The 18,195-nt window shown below is 41.6% G+C and overlaps 2 protein-coding genes across 3 annotated transcripts in view; one reads left to right on the forward strand and one right to left on the reverse strand.

Moving 5' to 3' along the window:
- Positions 1-2,972, reverse strand: part of YIPF4 (Yip1 domain family member 4) — a 29,684-nt gene extending 26,712 nt beyond the window's left edge. The window contains exon 1 of the mRNA XM_045447228.1: positions 2,648-2,972. Coding sequence (XP_045303184.1) covers positions 2,648-2,726 — 79 coding nt within the window. The 5' untranslated portion in view covers positions 2,727-2,972. The remainder of the gene's footprint in view (positions 1-2,647) is intronic.
- A 4,218-nt stretch (positions 2,973-7,190) lies between these two features.
- The window catches only part of NLRC4 (NLR family CARD domain containing 4), a 37,712-nt gene continuing 26,707 nt past the window's right edge, over positions 7,191-18,195 (forward strand). The window contains exons 1-4 of one of the 2 annotated variants that reach the window (XM_045447224.1): positions 7,191-7,893; positions 13,557-13,695; positions 14,866-14,989; positions 17,773-18,033. In XM_045447224.1, the coding sequence (XP_045303180.1) occupies position 14,989; positions 17,773-18,033 (262 nt within the window). In that variant the 5' untranslated portion in view covers positions 7,191-7,893; positions 13,557-13,695; positions 14,866-14,988. The remainder of the gene's footprint in view (positions 7,894-13,556; positions 13,696-14,865; positions 14,990-17,772; positions 18,034-18,195) is intronic. The other variant, XM_045447223.1, reaches the window with a different exon arrangement.

Below are 18,195 nucleotides of genomic sequence, written 5' to 3' on the forward strand. Positions count from 1 at the left end.
TTTCATGTTAGAGAACAATAAAAACTAAGTGTGGGGCCAGTTAATAGTGAAAAATAAGCAGCAGCAGCATTGCTAACATGTACCAAGCTCTTAACTCCACCAGATACGGTACTAAGTGCTGTGCATTTGCAAAATATTTGAGCACTGTGTATTAATTCCCATTTTGTATATGAGAAAGTTGAAACTAAGAGAGGCTAAATGACTTGAGCAATATCATATAGACAGTAACTGGCAAAACCAGGATGCAAACCCAGGACTCTTAACACTATTCTTCAGATACACTATTCAATTTATAAAAATATTTAAGAAAGCAGCATCACAATTTCACTAGCTCTTAATTCAGATCCTTCATGCAGAGGTTACTGAACTTCTCTAAGCCTCATTTTCATGACAAAATATAAGAATAATGAAGCTCAGCAGAATTCTTAAAGATCAAACAAGTTATTTGCTTAAAATACTCTATAAATTTAAGCTGTACAACGTTATACGCCCGAGGGTATTATTAGACATATATCTATCCTTGTCTATACATCCTCGGTATATACGAAGCATAGGTATCCTTAAAAGGCTAAATGGAGAAGTTCGAATAAACCTTATATCCGTTAGGTTTACTTATTCCAGGCTTCTTGGTTTCGCGTACAGAGTCAGAGGGTTTGCTTGTTATATCATTGTTAGATTTCTTAGGTGTATTTAAGAGAGGTTATTCCAGGGGCACCTGGGTGGCTCAGTCGTTGAGCGTTCGGCTTCGGCTCCAGTCATGATCTCGCGGTCTGTGGCTTCGAGCCCCGCATCGGGCTCTGTGCTGACAGCTCAGAGCCTGGAGCCTGTTTCAGATTCTGTCTCCCTCTTCCTCTGACCCTCCCCTGTTCATGCTCTCTCTCTCTCTCTCTCTCTGTCTCAAAAATAAATAAATATTAAAAAAATTTTAAAAAAAAAAAGAGAAGTTATTCCTGGGGGCAGGGGAGGACAGGAAACATATATACATAAATACACGACTTTGAACAAGAATTCAAAATTTTTGAACAATTCAAAAGGCCATTTTTTTAAGGTCTGGAAAATTAAATTTGATATTCTTCCCGAAGCACTATGCTACCAAGTATAGATTAAACAAATCGAAACCTTTTGGGTTGCTGTATTTCACCAAATATTCATATTAGCTTTATTTATTTATTTATTAAAAAAATTTTTTTAATGTTTATTTATTTTTGAGAGAGACAGAGACAGCATGACAGTGGATTAGGGGCAGAGAGAGAGGGAGACACAGAAGCTGAAGCAGGCTCCAGGCTCTGAGCTGTCAGCACAGAACCCAATGTGGGGCTCGAACTCACAAGCTGTGAGATCATGACCTGAGCTGAAGTCAGACGCTCAACCGACTAAGACACCCAGGTGCCCCTATTCATATTAGCTTTAAAATAAATGTATCAGCTATGTTCTCCACGATAAATAAAAATTTTATTTTCCATTTTAAGTTACGACCAAAACTACAATATTATTGGGGCGCCTGGGTGGCGCAGTCGGTTAAGCGTCCGACTTCAGCCAGGTCACGATCTCGCGGTCCGTGAGTTCGAGCCCCGCGTCGGGCTCTGGGCTGATGGCTCAGAGCCTGGAGCCTGTTTCCGATTCTGTGTCTCCCTCTCTCTCTGCCCCTCCCCCGTTCATGCTCTGTCTCTCTCTGTCCCAAAAATAAATAAACGTTGAAAAAAAAAATTAAAAAAAAAAACTACAATATTATTTTTTAAACAACGCCACTGAGAAATCAAAACAAGGAAAACAAAACAAAGGAAAATAAGCTATACTAACTGATGCACTCTGAAATCAGATTTCTGAGCAAACGTTAGGCTCTCTAGATTGAAATTTCTACAGCTTTATGCATACTTTTTTTTTTTCATATAGGGCAGTAAGTCTAGCCGTTGGCAAATAATTGGTGTATACAGTCTAATAAAATTAAAATTCGAAACCGACTAGCAGAGAAAGAGTCAGGTCAGCAAGAGTCTGGTAAGGAACAGAGAAAAGGAGGAAAAACTTTCCTACGATGTAGAAAAAGAAAAATCTCTCCGGCACAACGGCTTCCTCACAACAGCACAAGGAAATACGTAGATGCCCTTGGGGACACCTAACTGTATTACAAGAACTTCCAAACACACTTGGGCCCGCTTCTCTGAATATTGAGGTCAAACACTACACAACAGGAGGAAAACTGGGACGTAGGCAGGATATCGGAGTCCATACAAAACACGAACTCCTCTAAGAAGTTTGTATTCGCAGTGCCGAATCTAACATCGGCATAAAGTTCTCTCTCGGTAAATAAGAGAGGAACACAGCTCTCCTACCTCGTTTTCATTCTTTCACACCCACCCTCGCCAACTGGACAACTCCTTTTTTGATTAACAGCAAGTCATTGCAGAAATAAAATCTTAAGATTCCGTGGGCCCCGCTGAGGTGTGGGGAGAGCCAGAGGCCAAGTGAGTAATTTGGGACGTCTTCCCAAAGCCCTCCGTCCACTCAGGCCCCCTCGGAAGGCCGGGCAGGCGCAGAGGGCTCGAGTCCCCAGGCGGCTCCCTGCCGGTCCCCACCCGGCCGCAACCGCCTCGGCACCACAAAGAGCCCACCGCGTCGCACCCCGCGTCCACCTGGGGCTCAGGCTCACCTTCCGCGTCTGCCGAAGAGACAAAGGTGAAGTCCCCGTTCGAGGGGGAATACGCCGGGGGTGGGCCCGGCGGCTGCATCTCGCGGCCCCTCCGAGCCGGCGGCGGTGGAGGAGGCTGCGGCTGGGCCCAGGCCCCAAGGCGGCCGCGACACCGGCCCGCACGCGCGCCCTACGGTGAGGCCCGCGAGCCGGGAGGTGCAAGCTGGGAGCGAGGCCGGAGACGAGCTGCCCCCGAGTCTGCCCCACCAAAGTCTCTTAGGTGGCGGCCGCCCAAACACCACGACGCCGGCGCCCTGACAGGACCATAACAGTGACAGCGCCCCTTGGATTGGCTCTTTGTAATGTGCTCTCCCATTGGCTCCTGGAGGAAGGTTCCGATTGGGTCTCCCCATTGTTGATTCCGGAAGTTGACCCAAGGACAGGAAGTTCACTTCTAATTGGTGGGACCTCTAGGTTTCCCCAGCCTTCTTGGCTGCTATTTTTTACTTGACGTGTCTTCTCTTGTGGCTTTTCTTTATTTCTTTCGTCCGTTTTTGTTAACTGGACAAATAATAAAAAAATTTTAGAGCTAGGAACATTTCTGGAGGTCTAGGATCCCCAGATTGCGTTGTCTTTAGTCATTAAGTAATTGTAGTAACATTTTGACTGAATTATATATCATCCCTGAGAGTCATATGTGAAAGGAAGGGGGCTGGACTGGATAATAAAAAAGAAGATAAGTTGTAAATTGCTACCTAGAAACTAGGGCTGTCATCTAGACACACTTGTGTATTTATGAGAGAGACAACTGAGGCCAGAAAAGAGAAGTACCCTAATGGAGGGTACTCAAATCTCCTGACTTCTAGTTCAGGGCTCTATTCGCTACAAGGCCCTGTCTGTTGATACACTTATCAAAGTTTACAAACTCATCTAGGTTTTTTGTTTGGTTTGTTTTATTTTAGAGAGAGTGGGAGGGTAGGAGGGACAGGGGCGAGGGGGTTAGAGACAGAGAGAGAGAGAGAGAGAGAGAGAGAGAGAATCCCAAGCAGACTCTATGCACAGAGGGTGATGTGGGGCTCAATTTCAGGAATTGTGAGATCATGACCTGAGTGAAAATCAAGAGTCCCAGACTCAAGGGACTGAGCCACCCAGGTGTCCCACCCACTGAGGTTCTTAAATCTTTAAATACATATACTTAAATTTAATGTCCAAGCTACATAACCATGGCTTCCAATTTGGAAGGAGAGGGTTTGAGGATATATCATGAGACAGACTTTCAGAGATGCATGATGCATAAGCAGTAGAGCAATGGGAAGGCATGGCCATTAATGTGTAAAAAGGAATATTGATATTTTTTGCATAGGAGGTAACAAGTTGGTACTTAAAGGATGAGCAAAAACTTGCTGGCAAAGAGGATGGGTTGTGGGGTGGGGGGTGGGGGGCGGGGAGTGTGCTGTCAGCTTGGGTCAGAACATTCCAGAGAACATTTAATGGACTTGGGAAACTGGAAGTCACTTAGTTTACTTGGAGCTTACATTTCATAGGAGAGAATGGGTACAGATGAGATTGCATGAATAGGTAAAGAAGAAATCATGAATAATCTTACCTGCTATTCAAAGGATTAGCTTTTCTTCATGGAAGTATTGGAGGAACGATTAAAGGAGTTAGAGCAAAGGAATAACATATCAGATATCCTTGTTAGAATTATTACTTAAAATATCCACAGTAGTAGGTATTTTGACTTGAAGAGCAGAGACTTGTTTTTTTTTTTTTTTAGTTTATTCATTTCTGCAAGTGAGAGAGAGTGGGGGAGGGGCAGGGAGAGAGGGAGAGAGAGAATCCCAGGCAGGTTCTGCACTGTCAGCTCAGAGCCCAATGCAGGGCTCGAACCTACAAACCATGAGATCATGACCTGAACCAAAACCAAGAGTCAGACACTTAATTAAGCCACCTAGGCACACCTGGAGATCAGAGACTTGTATGAGACTTTTGCAGAAATATAAGTAAATTGTGGATGAGGGTTGCAACATTGGGGATGGAAAAGAGGAAGCCCATATGAGACATACTAAGTTTAGGAATCCACAGGACTTAGTGATCAAGGAGAAGAGATTTGGAATGAAGAAAAGGAAAGAGCCTAGCGTGACTTCATGTTTCTTGCTTAGGTGGTTGGAAGTGTTATTTATCAAGTGAGTAAATAAAAGAGGACCTGGTTTGGGGAGAAGGGAAAGTTTTGAACAACCTGCACTAGAATATGCAGGTTGAGCTGTCTAGCTATTCTTTGGTAATAAGGACCCTGTTTACCTTATTGGTTGGTAATTGCATCTATGAATACAGAAGAGATTTCCCAGTAAGAGTGTAGTGAGTGAGAGAAGAGTGCCAAGAGTGATACTCTCCGGAACACCAATATTTAAAGGCAATCTAGGAGGGGGTTGGGCTACAAAAGAGGTGAGATGAGTTGCAGTTTAAAATAGGATGGTCAGGACAGGCAAAATTGGGAAAGTCACATTTGAGCAAAGATTTGAAGGATGTGATCATTTGTACTGGGTCCACTCAGTTAAGTTGGAACTATGATTCCTATAATCCATTTTCCCATATGCCTTTAGGCTAGAGTTTCTCAAAAGAAGAGTTTGCACAAGATTTGTAAGGTAGAAATGAAGCAGTAGCCATTGCACTCAGTAGGTTAAGCCTCCAACTTTCGCTCAGGTCATGATCTCGTGGTTTACAGGTTCAAGCCCCGGGCCGGGCTCTGTGCTGACAGCTAAGAGTCTGGAGCCTGCTTCGGATTCTGTGTCTCCCTCTCTCTCTGTTCCTCCCCTGCTCATTCTCTGTCTCTCAAAAATAAATAAATGTTAAAAAAATTAAAAATAAATAAATTAAAATGTCTACAAGGAAGGAAAAAAAAAAACACTCAACAATTGCAACAGAAGAGCAGTTCCTCATTCTGATGATGGACTTATGTGGTAGACAGAATAATGGACCTCCAAAGATGTCCAATCCTAATACCCAGAACCTCTATGTTATGTTACATGGCAAAGGATAATTAAGACTGCAGATGGAATCTTTGCTACTAGTGTTAACAAAGGTCTTTAATGTGATATGAAAAGCACAAATCATAAAAGAAATGGTGACTTGAACTTCACAAAATTTAAAAACTGCTGAAGACATTAAGTCAATGAAAAGACAAACCACAGACTGGGAGGAAATATTCACTATCCATATATCTGACAAATGATTTGTCTTTAGAATACTTAGATAATTTTTATAAATCATTGTCATTAAAACATGGAAGAAAAATTCACAGATATATTTCATGAAAGAAGATATTCATTTGGCCAATAAGCACATTAAGGGCGCCCAACATCATTAGTCACAATGGAAATGGAAATTATCACCAAAATGAGGTACCACTGCAGACTCATTAGAATAGCTACATTTAACAGGACTGATAATACTAAGCATTGGAGAGGTTGTGGACCAACTGGAACTCTAACACATAAGGACAACTGTTTGGCAGTTTTTAAAAAAATTTTTTAATGTTCATTTAATTTTTGAGACAGACAGACAGAGAGAGAGAGAGAGAGAGAGAGAGCTGGGGAGGGGCAGAGAGAAAGGGAGACACAGAATCCCAAGCAGGCTCCAGGCTTTGAGCTGTCAGCACACAGTCCAACATGGGGCATGAACTCACAAACCGTGAGATCATGACCCAAACTAAAATCGGAGACTTAACCGACTGAGCCACCCAGGTTCCCCTGCCTCTCCTTTATAAGGACATTTGTGATCACATTTAGAACTCATCCAGATAATCCAGGATTAGGTCCCCATCTCAAGATCCACATCTACAAAAATACAACATTTACGATCTCCAGGGGTTAAGACCTGATACATTTGGGTGGCCCACTATGACCACATTTCTACGTTTCCCCTTTTTATCCTGTATTATATAATTTGTTATTAAAAAGCAATATGAGTTTATTACAGAAAATTAGAATATACAGATAAGCAAGCAAAGAAGAAAATTTTTAATTACCATAATCCTACCTCCCCCCAGACTATTTATATAGTTCTTTCTCCATGAACATACATTTACATTAAAATTTAGGGGGTGCCTGGGTGGCTCAGTTGGTTAAGCATCCGACTTTGGCTCAGGTCATGATCTCGCGGTTCTTGAGTTCAAGCTCTGCACCCAAGTCTCTGCTGTCAGCATACAGCCTGCTTCAGATCCTCTGTTCCCCTTTCTCTGCCCCTAGCCTGCACTCTCTCCCTCTCTCTCTCTCTCAAAAATAAACACACACACAAAATTTAAAACCCAGCCAGTAGCACAGCCCTTGATCTCACATCAGAGAAACCCAGCTCACAAGCTGGAAAAGACTGCTGTTACTCCCATAGAAAACCCGATATGCAGAAAATGATTTAGGGGACAACTTAGATATCCCCCTCTGTCAGGTGAACGTCAGAGTGCTCTTTTTGAACTAGGCAAAAAGTTCATTGTAGTTTGTGCAAAGATAGAGGAAAGATTACACAAGAGTGTCATTTTCAAGAGAACTTCCGGGAGATTTCTCCATTTCCAGAGTTGAATGTCAACTGGCTTCCTGGAGTCTGTGATCACAAGGTTTGAACGTGTATGTGTCAGTGGAACCTATGGCTCTTCACATTCAGGAGAATGTCCCATGCATCCATTTGCTCTGTGCTAATGTTGCCCAGGACCCTGATGACCGAGAATATACATGTGCTAGAAGTCTGCTGGGATCCATGGCACGGGTGGCTGTGACTGCAATAGCAATATGCTTTAGCCAACCCAACTGGCTCATTTAATTTCTCTCTCACTCATTTAATCATAAAAATTAGTATGTATTAAATGTTCAAAAACACTTTGCTTCATTTTAGCTATAGAATAAATAAACCAACAGAAGTAAGACTGATGTGTTGTGAATAATGAGTATAGTGTCTCATGAGTAATTCCTTTCCTGATGGGAATTTCTAGCTATTGTGCCTTTATGGTTCACGGTCAGCTTCTTTCCCTTGCTACTTCTACTTCCTCTCGTCTTCCCTTTCTGAACTGGTAGTTTTGGTATCCAAACCATTCTTACTACACTTTGGGAAAAAAAAAAAAAAAAGGAACTTACGTTGGCCCTTCTCTTACCACAGGGGCAGGGAGACATTCAACCCACACAACACTTTACGTGAAACGGGAAGCTAATAAGAAGAAACTTTATTTTGAAAGCCTCTTTTGATCCACCAAGAAGAGGGCAACTGGATTGCTCAGCCAGGTAACGTGGGGAGAGAGAAGGGGGTTTTAGGTGGGTTTCAGAATCAAATACTAAACTGTGGGTTTACATTCAATTAAAGCTTGGGTGTGGGGATATAAAAGCACTGAAGAATGTGCTTTTGCATGGCTGGCTGGATTTGACTGCTGGGAAACTTTTAGGGGTGTTAGCCTGGTCTGCTGGGGTGTCATGAGATTACTTGGAATTGATGTTAAATGCACATTAAGTCAGAGAGGTGTGTTTTTTTATGAGACAAAGTGAAGGAAAGGACTTTGAAAAATACTTGTTGGACTTATAGAAAGGAAACCTACTCTTTTTCCTAAAAGTGTTGTTAGAGTCATAGGTCAGAACTGAAAAGGCCTGGGGGTGGGGGAGCTATGTAGTCCCTTCAGCCTCTGAATTCCTGACAAGAAAGCTGATGTCTGGAGAGAGAAGTGAAGGAAAGTGCTGTTCACAGGACATCTATTATTGACAGTACTGACAGGGTCTCTACATACTTTCTCTCAGTTAATCCTTACAACCCTAGTTTAGAGAGGTGGAAACTGGCAGAGAGTTTAAATGACTGCTTTGGTTAAGTGACCTACTCTTGATTTTGGCTCCGGTCATGATCTCACTGTTCATGGGTTTGAGCTCTGCATCAGGCTGCTTGGAATTCTCTCTCTCTCTTAAAATAAATAAACTTTAAAAAAAAAGATAGAACCACGTCTCCTGTCACTCTCTTAAGAGTTGGGCAAACTTCTCCGCTGTCTTATAGTCTGCTCAGGCCACCATCACAGAATCACAGAAACAGAAAGCATTTTTCTCACAGTTCCTGAGGCTACAGTTCAAGATCAAAGTGTCAGAAGTTTTGGTTTTTCCTGAAACCTTCGTTTTCAAAAAAAATTTTTTTTAATATTTATTTTTGAGAGAGAGACAGAGCATGAGTGGGAGAGGGGCAGAGAGAGAAAGGGAGACACAGAATCCAAAGCAGGCCCCAGGCTCTGAGCTGTCAGCTCGGAGCTCCTCGCGGGGCTCGAACCCACAGACTGCAAGATCATAACCTGAGCCAAAGTCAGATGCTTAACCAACTGAGCCACCCAGGTGTCACCTGAAACCTTGGTTTTCAGACGGCTGCTTTCTCACTGTGTCCTCACATGGTCTCCACTGGGCAAGAATCCCTGGGGTCTCTCTTTGCGTGTACAAATCTTACCTTCTTATAGGACCCCAGTCAGATTGGATTAGGGCCCACCCTCATTTTAACTTAATTACCTCTTTACAGGCCTTATTTCCAAATAGTCATAGAGTGAGTACTGGGGGTTAGAGCTTCAACATATGGATTTTGGGGAACATAATTCAGCTCTAACATTAATACTAAGAATAATATTTTCTAGTATCCAAACTGAATATGAATTTTTGGCAACTTCAGAATCAGCTGAGATGCCTGCCTGATGATCCACGTAGCAATTTTAATTCATTATTTTAGCAGACAAAGTGACTGATGGCCAACTCAGGGACTAGCTTATTGTGTTTACATGTGAACATAAGGATCTTCTTGGCTCCTTCCTCTATCTTCTTCCTCTTGTCTGTTCTCACTGAACTTTGCTTAGTCAGTGGAGGTCTGATACCTCCAAGACCCATACCTTTTTTGTGGGGGTAGAAAGGGAGGGAAGAAACTATAGTAGCTCCTGTTTACTGAGTCTTTTCTGTGTACTAAGGCCTCCCAGCTTAACAGTGGTAGAGCTGGAATTTGCACTCAGTCCTGACACCAAAATAGGCCCTTGCTCACACTCACGTGCTATCCTCATCCTTGCTTCCAGGCTGTAACCCCCCATGGCTCCTTCTCTATGCTGCCCCTCTGCCTAGAAATACCCTTCTGCCTTTACTGCCTCGTGAACTTTGGTTTCCTTCAAAACAACTCAAAAGTCACTTCTTCCAGGCAGAATTAAATACCCCTCCACAGGGGTTGCTTTAGAACACTGACCTTCAAAACTGCATTGACTGCCACTTGCAATAAGAAATACATCTTCTAAGGGCGCCTGGGTGGCTCAGTCGGTTGAGCGTCCTTCTTCGGCTCAGGTCATGATCTCGTGGTCTGTGAGTTTGAGCCCCACGTCGGGCTCTGTGCTGACAGCTCAGAGCCTGGAGCCTGGTTTGGATTCTGTGTCTCCCTCTCTCTCTGCCCCTCCCCTGCTCATGCTCTGTCTCTCTCTCTGTCAAAAATAAACATTAAAAAAAATTTTTTTTAAAGAAATACATCTTCTATCACTACCCAGTGCCAGGGTACATAAATAATTGAAATAAAATGTTCATGTGTTCTGATAGTTTTAATTCTATTTCATTAAAAATATATATCCTAAGGCACCTGCCTGGCTCAATCAAAGGAGCATGTGACTCTTAATCTTGGGGTTGTGTATTTGAACCCCACATTGGGTGTAGACATTACTTAAAATAAAAACAGAAATAAACTTAAAAAAATTAAAAAACTAAAAATATATATACTAATTGTAACCCACTTAAGTTACTATCATGACCTGCTAATGAGTTGGCCGATTTGAAAAACTGCTCATGAAGATACTCTTTCTCATTTTGACAACTTTTCTTGTTTCTCTCATCTCTGAAAGCCTCAGATCCTCCAGCTCTACATATAAATGTGCTGGGGTCCAGTTCTTTTCTGATACTGGTTCCTGAGAGGTTTCTGATTATCAGTTTCTACTCCTTCTGGGTTTCTACTCCAGGAAGTAGGACTTTCTGTATCTTCCTGTCTTTCTCTCCAGCTTGGGGGGCAACTGTTTGCCCCAATTCTCTGACAGATCTAAAAAGAGGTGTTGATTTTCAGTTTAGGCAGTTACCTTTTACTTGGTATGCGGATGGAGTAATGACTTCTTTATACGCCAGACCAGAAAACAGAAGTCAAAAAGGCTTCCTTTAAAAATAGAAAGCAATAAGGGTGCCTGAGTGTCTTAGTTAAGCGTCCAACTCTTGCTTTCGGCTCAGGTCATGATCTCATGGTTTGTGAGGTTGAGCCTTGCATCAGGCTCCGTGCTGAGCATGGGGCCTTCTTGGGACTCTCTCTCTCCCTCTCTCTCTGTCTCTCCCTTGCTCACACACACTCTCTCTCTCAAAATAAATAAAACATTAAAAAAATAGAAATCAATAATTTTTTTAACATCTATTTATTTTTGAGAGACACAGAGAAACAGAGTGTGAGCAGGGTAGGGGCAGAGAGAGAAAGAGACACAGAATCCGAAGTAGGATCCATGTTCTGAGCTGTCAGCACAGAGCCCAATGCGGGCCTCAAACTCATGAACCTTGAGATCATGACCTGAGCTGAAGTCAGACACTTAACTGACTGAGCCACTCAGGCGCCCCAAGAGAAATCAGTAAAACTTTAAATTTATATGGAAATGCAAACAGTTCTTAAAAAAAAAAATTGAAGAGTTTACACTACCTGATTTCAAGACTTATTATAAGGATGCAATAATCAAGACAGTGTGATAATGGCATAAGAACAGACATATAAATCAATGGAACAGAATAGAATCCAGAAGCAGATTCACAAATTCAATGGGTAAAGGATATTTTTTTCTTTTTTTCTTTTTTTTTTTTTTTTTTAATTTTTTTTTTTTCAACGTTTATTTATTTTTGGGACAGAGAGAGAGCATGAACGGGGGAGGGGCAGAGAGAGAGGGAGACACAGAATTGGAAACAGGCTCTAGGCTCTGAGCCATCGCCCAGAGCCCAACGCGGGACTCGAACTCACGGACCGCGAGATCGTGACCTGGCTGAAGTCGGACGCTTATCCGACTGCGCCACCCAGGCGCCCCAAGGATATTTTTTTCAACCAATCATGCTGGAAAAATTGGACATTCCTATGGGGAAAAAAACAAACTTCAACTCATCATCTTCATAAACAAAAACTATCCCCAAATGGACCAATGACCTAAATGTAAAAGCTAAAATTATAAAACCTCTACAAGAAAACTTAGGTGAAAATCTTTGTGGCTTGGGATAACAATGATTTTGTAGATAGGACACAAATAGCATGAACCAAAGAAGAAATTAATAAGGTGGAATTCAGGGGCTCCTGGGTCACTCAGTCTGTTAAGCGTCTGACTCTTGATTTCAGCTCAGGTCATGATCTCATGGTTGTGCAATTGAGCCCCTTGTCCAGCTCCACACTGGGCTGGGTGTGGAGGCTGCTTGGGATTCTCTCTCTCCCTCTCCCTCTGCCCCTCTGCTGCGTGCGAGCTCAGGAGTGCGTACACATGCTCACTCTAGCTCTCTCTCTATCTCCCTCTCTCTTTCTCTCTCTCTCTCAGTCCCACTATCTCTCTCTCAAAAAACAAACAAACACCCCCCCAAAAAAAACAAAAAAAAAAAAACACCAAGGTAGAATTTATAAAAAGGAAAATGTTTTGTTTTCCAAAAGATACAAGGCCGTTGTATTAATAAAACCTTTGTATTAACCGTGTTTTTAATATTTTATATTTTATGATGCTTGGCTTGCTTGGGGGTTTTGCTAGCTGGGAGAGCCTATGCCTACCAGGGCTAACTAATTCCTAGGAATAGTGAAACACTTGTCTGTGTGTGTGCCTTTCTTATGCAAAACAACCAATCCAAAGACATCCCCAACTATCAACTTTACTAACAGGCACCAAGCCATTATTCCCTTGCCTTAAATCACTCCAGAGTCACCATTATATCCCAGAGTTTGCCAAAATTATTCAAACTGTCTAATCCTAAACTTGTTCAAACTTGCCTGCCCTGCCTTACCCATTTCTTCCTGTGAAAACTATAATGCAGGCTGTGGGCTAAGCTTTCTCCTTTTCTCCTGTCTCCTGATCAATTCCGGTGCTGCTCGGGCAGCCCTGTGTGATGTGGCGTCCCCTCCTTCTACTGGGAGTTGTAAGTAATAAAACTTCTTTTATTGGTATTGATCTCTCCATTTGGTCACTCCATTATCTCTATAAATTAATTCCTGGATACAATCAAAGCAACCACAGATTAGGAGAAAACACTCACAGTACATATAACCAACAAACAATTTATATCCAGAATCTATGAAGAACTCTTGAAAGTCAGTAATTAGAAGACAACTTAATTTGTAAAATGGGCAAAAGATCTGTACAGATACTTCACAGAAGATTTATGAAAGAATGATAAGGTACATGAAAAGATGTTCAACATCATTAAATGAAAATTAAAAATACATAATGAGATACCACTAAAATAAAAAAGATAATGCCAAGTGTTGGTGAGAATTTGGAACAGTTGGAACTGTTAGTTTTACATGGTGGTAGGCATGTAAAATGGTAATAACCACTTTGAAAAATGGTTTGGCACCTTCTACAAAATTAACATACACTTGGGGCACGTGGGTGGCTCAGTTAAACACCGGACTTTGGCTCAGGTCATGATCTTATGGTTTGTGAATTTGAGCCGCATATCAGGCTCTCTGCTGTCATACCAGAGCCTGCTTCAGATCCTTTGTCTCCCTCTCCCTGCCCCTCTCCCCACTCTCTCATGCACTCTTTCTCTCTCTCAAAAAATAAACATTAAAAAAATTAACATACACTTACCGTATGACTCAGGAATTCTACTTCTAGGTATTTATCCAAGAGAAATGAAAATATATGTCCATAAAGATAGTAATATATGAATGTTCATAGCAGTTTCACTCATTATAGCCACAAACTGGAAACAAATCAAATGCCAATCAATCAAATTGATAAATAAACTGATCTGTTTATACAATGGAATACTGCTCATCAAAAAAGGACTTAACTACCAATAAATGCAAACAAGGCAAATCTCAAAAACATGATGGTAAGTGAAAGGAGCCAGACACAAGAGAACATACTACATTTTTCCATTTATATGACTCTCTAGAACAGGTGAAACTAATTTATAGTTAAAGAAATTGATCAGTGGTTGCTTTGGTGAGGAATAGGAGGGATGGATTATACAAGGAAACTTTCTGCAGTGATAGAAATAGTCTAAATATAGACTGGGGTATTATTGACTTTGGTGTGTACATTTGTCAAAGCTCCTTGCATTTTATTGTCTGTAGTTTTTGTATCATATATAATTATATTTTAATATAATATAATAATATATACATACAAATGTGTTATATAATATATAATTATTATAATCATTAACATTTATTATATATAATAAACATATATACATCAAATACATAATACCTGCATACAAATATACCATATATATGTATGTCTTGTATATAATTATACCTTAATGAGGTTGATATTTTTGTTTGTGTGTTGTTGTTGTTTTGTTTTGTTTTGAGAGAGAGAGAGAGTGTGTGAAAGCAGGGGAGAGAGGCACAGGGAGAGAGAGAGAGAATTAAGCCTGGGATCATGACCTGAGCCCAAATCAAGAGTTGGACACTCAGCCAATTGAGTCACCCAGGAGCCCTAACGACGTTGATTTTTTTTTATTAAAAAAAATTTTTTTAATGTTTATTTATTTTTGAGAGCGAGACAGAGTGCGAGCAGGGGAGGGGCAGAGAGAGGGAGAGACGCAGAACCCTAAGCAGTCTCCGGGTTCTGAGCTGTCAGAGCCCAACGTGGGGCTCAAATTTGTCAACCAAGAGATCATGACCTGGGACAAAGTCAGATGCCAAACCAACTGAGCCACCCAGGCTCCCCAATGAGGTTGATTTTTTAAATGAAGCAGTTTAAGGGGCACCTGGCTAGCTCAATAAGAAGAGTATGTGACGCTTGATCTCAGGGTTGTGAGTTCAAGCCCCACATTGGGTGTAGAGATAACTAAAACAAACAAACATAACTAAATAAAATGAATTAGTTTAAAACTTAACTGATATAGAAAGGTCTGAAAACATATAGTAAATTAAAAAAAAAAAAAACGAATGTCAAACAGTATATACAGTGTGTCCCTATTTGGTGTGGAAAAAAAATAAGTACAAAAGTGACAATGGTTGCTGCCTGATAGCTTTTGGTTCTGTTTTGTTAGTTTTACAGAATGAGGAGCAGTTGTACAAAAAGAAGGGAACACTATTAGAATCATCTTTGACCTGTGCATTTGGAAATATCATCTATTGAGATATAGAAAAGTGAAAATCTTTTTTTCAGAACAAGTAAGTATACTAGAAATTAAATCTGCTTGGTTGTATAGCGTGCCACCAAATATGGATGATATTGAATGGAAAATCAATCTGTGTCTTCTCCCCAACAGTTATTTGTGGAATTCCCCATAAATATTCTGTGGTTTTGAGAATTCAGTTACAAACATGGCAACCCATGATAACCGGCACAACCCCATATAGAACAGGATTTACGCACAAAGAGTAATTAGGTGTATGTTTTAAAATGTTGGTCCCCTGCCATTCCCTATTCAGCCGCATCCTCCCAGCCAGACAGCAAAGAGCTACACCTGTCAAGATCATTGTGAAGAAACATGGTGTGGATCCAAGTGGCAACCAAAATGTAATGCTTTCCACTTTGATGACTGTGGAAACCAATGTGGTAACCACTAGCCACATGTATCTATTTAAATGTGAATTTAAATAAATAAAAATTAAGTAAAATTTAAAATTTAGTTGCACAGTTGGGCGAGCTGCATTTCAAGTGCTCAAGAGCCACCGAGGCTAGTGGTTACTCTACTGGACAGTGCAAACTGAGGACATGCCCATCATCTCAGAATATTGTACTGTATTAGCACTGGCCTAGATAGAATCTGATAAGAATGAATACTGAACAAATGAATGAATGAATGAATGAATGAATGAATGAATAAGCAGCAGTGTTTTCATCTAATTACTTGATAAGAGAGGAGTATGGTAGTCCAGACAGGGGGAGGTACACCACGGTTAACAATAAGAATACCTTACAGTTACACAGCAGTGCACTTTTCAAATTTTAAAACATTTTTATGTATGTGACTTATGCGATTTTATTCAATCTTTCTCATCAGTCTTCCAAACAGAGAAAGTATCAATGTCTTAATTTTATAGCTGAAGAAATGTTAGTCTCAAACAGGCTAGCATTGGGTGCCTGGGTGGCTCAGTCAGTTAAGCGTCCGACTTCAGGTTATGATCTCATCATGATCTCACGGTTTGTGGAATCGAGCCCTATGTTGGGCTCTTTGTTGACAGCTCAGAGCCTGGAGCCTGCTTCAGAGTCTGTCTCCCTCTCTCTCTGCCCCTCCCCCACTTGTACTCTGTCTCTCTTTCTCTCTCTCTCTCTCCCTCTCTCAAAAATAAATATTAAATAGAAATTTTAAAAGGCTAGCCTTGTGACCTTTCACAGTCTCTAGGCCTCTCTGAGGTGACATTTCTTTGGCTATCCAATGAAGAGCCTGGCTAGACTCAGACTCAAGGGTCATCTCTGTAGGGATGCTGCAGAAGCCAAGAGGACAGATGAGACCCTGGAGGGGAGAGGTAAGACTCGCTGACAGGTCATGTGCACTGTCATCTGGTACCATTCCAACTGAGGTTAGTGATAGAAACTGAGACGGACAGAAAGGGAAGCTGGGTGAAATCCTGGGGATCGGAATGAGTGCCAGATGGTGCCTTTCAGACCAGAGAGGCCTTGGGGTCTTCAGGAGGAGCACATCATTTATATGAGATGAGCTTAAGATCTGGAAAGCAGGAGCAGCCTAATACAGGAAGAAAACTAGTGCAGACAGTGCCCAAGAGTGAAAAACCAGGGAGACATTTCTCCAAGCTGTGAAGGGCTGCTTAGGTGCAGTGTGGTCTGCATCTGAGAGTTAGATCTCAGAGAGCTGGAAACAGAAGTGATACAGCTTCTCCGGGAACTTGGAGAGGTGCCAGAACTCACCCCTGGTACAGACGACTGTTTTGCACACGTACTCTACAGAAAATACCAAATTCTATGGGAGGTAAAATGTGCTACTCCTTTGAGTGGTGACAGCAGAATCGTTGGCTAAAAACAGTAAGTAACGTATTGAGCTACTCTTTTGTATGAGATATTATATAGGAATTCTCGTAACTTCATAAGTTCAATAGTGTTCCCAGCTCCAGTGTGACAGGTAAGCAACCAGGACTGGAGTGGAGCTGGTTCTTACTGTTTAGTGAGACCTGACTGTTGAATTTTCATGATTTTTCTTAGCCAGCTGACATGTTATTAGCTTGAAATCAGCCATGGCAAAAATATTTCTACCATGGAGATTGGTGACATGCTACAAATTAGGGCCTTTACCCCCAGAAAAAAAGGGTGTTTACATATATATATATATATATATATATATATATATATATATTAGAAATAGACTCTTTAATGTTTATTTATTTTTGAGAGAGAGAGAGAGAGACAGAGTGTGAACGGGGGAGGGGCAGAGAGAGAGGGAGACACAGAATCCAAAGCAGGCTCCAGGCTCTGAACTGTCAGCACAGAGCCCGACACGGGGCTGAACCCACAAACCGCGAAGTCATGACCTGAGCCAAAGTCAGATGCTTAACCGACTGAGCCCCCCAGGCGTCCCAAGTGTGTTCAATATTTAGCAGCACAGCACTGAAATAGGCTCAGAGAGATTTAGCAACTTGCTGAGGTTACACAGATGGTAGCAACTAGCAGATCCTAAGCCAGTTTCATTATTCTAAAGCCCACAGTCTTACCACTATGACTTCCCTAGAGACCCTTTTATATTGGGGCACAAGACTGCTCCCCTTACTTCATGACCAAAGAAACACCATGTTGCTCAATAAAAACTCTGGGATTGAGGGTGAGGGTTTTGCAGAGCTTTTCTTGAGGGCCTGGAATTCAAACATTTGACATTTCCATAGCTCAAGGTGGGTCCAGAGGGGGAAAACTGCATGACCCTACTGCTTTGTCAACAGGATGCTGAGATGTACATTTTACGTAAATAAATCGATGTGTGTGTCTTCCCCCATCTCCTCAGTGAATTTCATAAAGGAGAATAGTCAAGTGCTCATTCAAAGGATGGGAATGACTGTTATAAAGCAAATTGTGGATGAGCTATTTGTGTGGAATGTTCTGAATCACGAAGAAGTAAGTGTCATTTGCTGTGAGAAGGTTGAGCAGGATGCTGCAAGAGGGATCATTCACATGATTCTGAAGAAGGGTTCGGAATCCTGTAACCTCTTTCTCAAATCCCTTGAAAAGTGGAACTATCCCCTGTTTCAGGACTTGAATGGACAAAGTAAGTATCAGTTTTCTTGTATCTGTTCTACAAACAGAATAAACCATGAAGAAGATTCATAATCCCCACGAGAGAGCCTCTGCCCTCCTCCCTCTTTACATCACTGAGTAGTGGGTTTTGGTTCTGCGAAGGAAAAAGTCAGACACTCTCAGAAAAAACTCC

The sequence above is a fragment of the Leopardus geoffroyi genome, chromosome A3, assembly GCF_018350155.1.
Source record: "Leopardus geoffroyi isolate Oge1 chromosome A3, O.geoffroyi_Oge1_pat1.0, whole genome shotgun sequence".
NCBI classification, from domain to species: Eukaryota; Metazoa; Chordata; class Mammalia; order Carnivora; family Felidae; genus Leopardus; species Leopardus geoffroyi.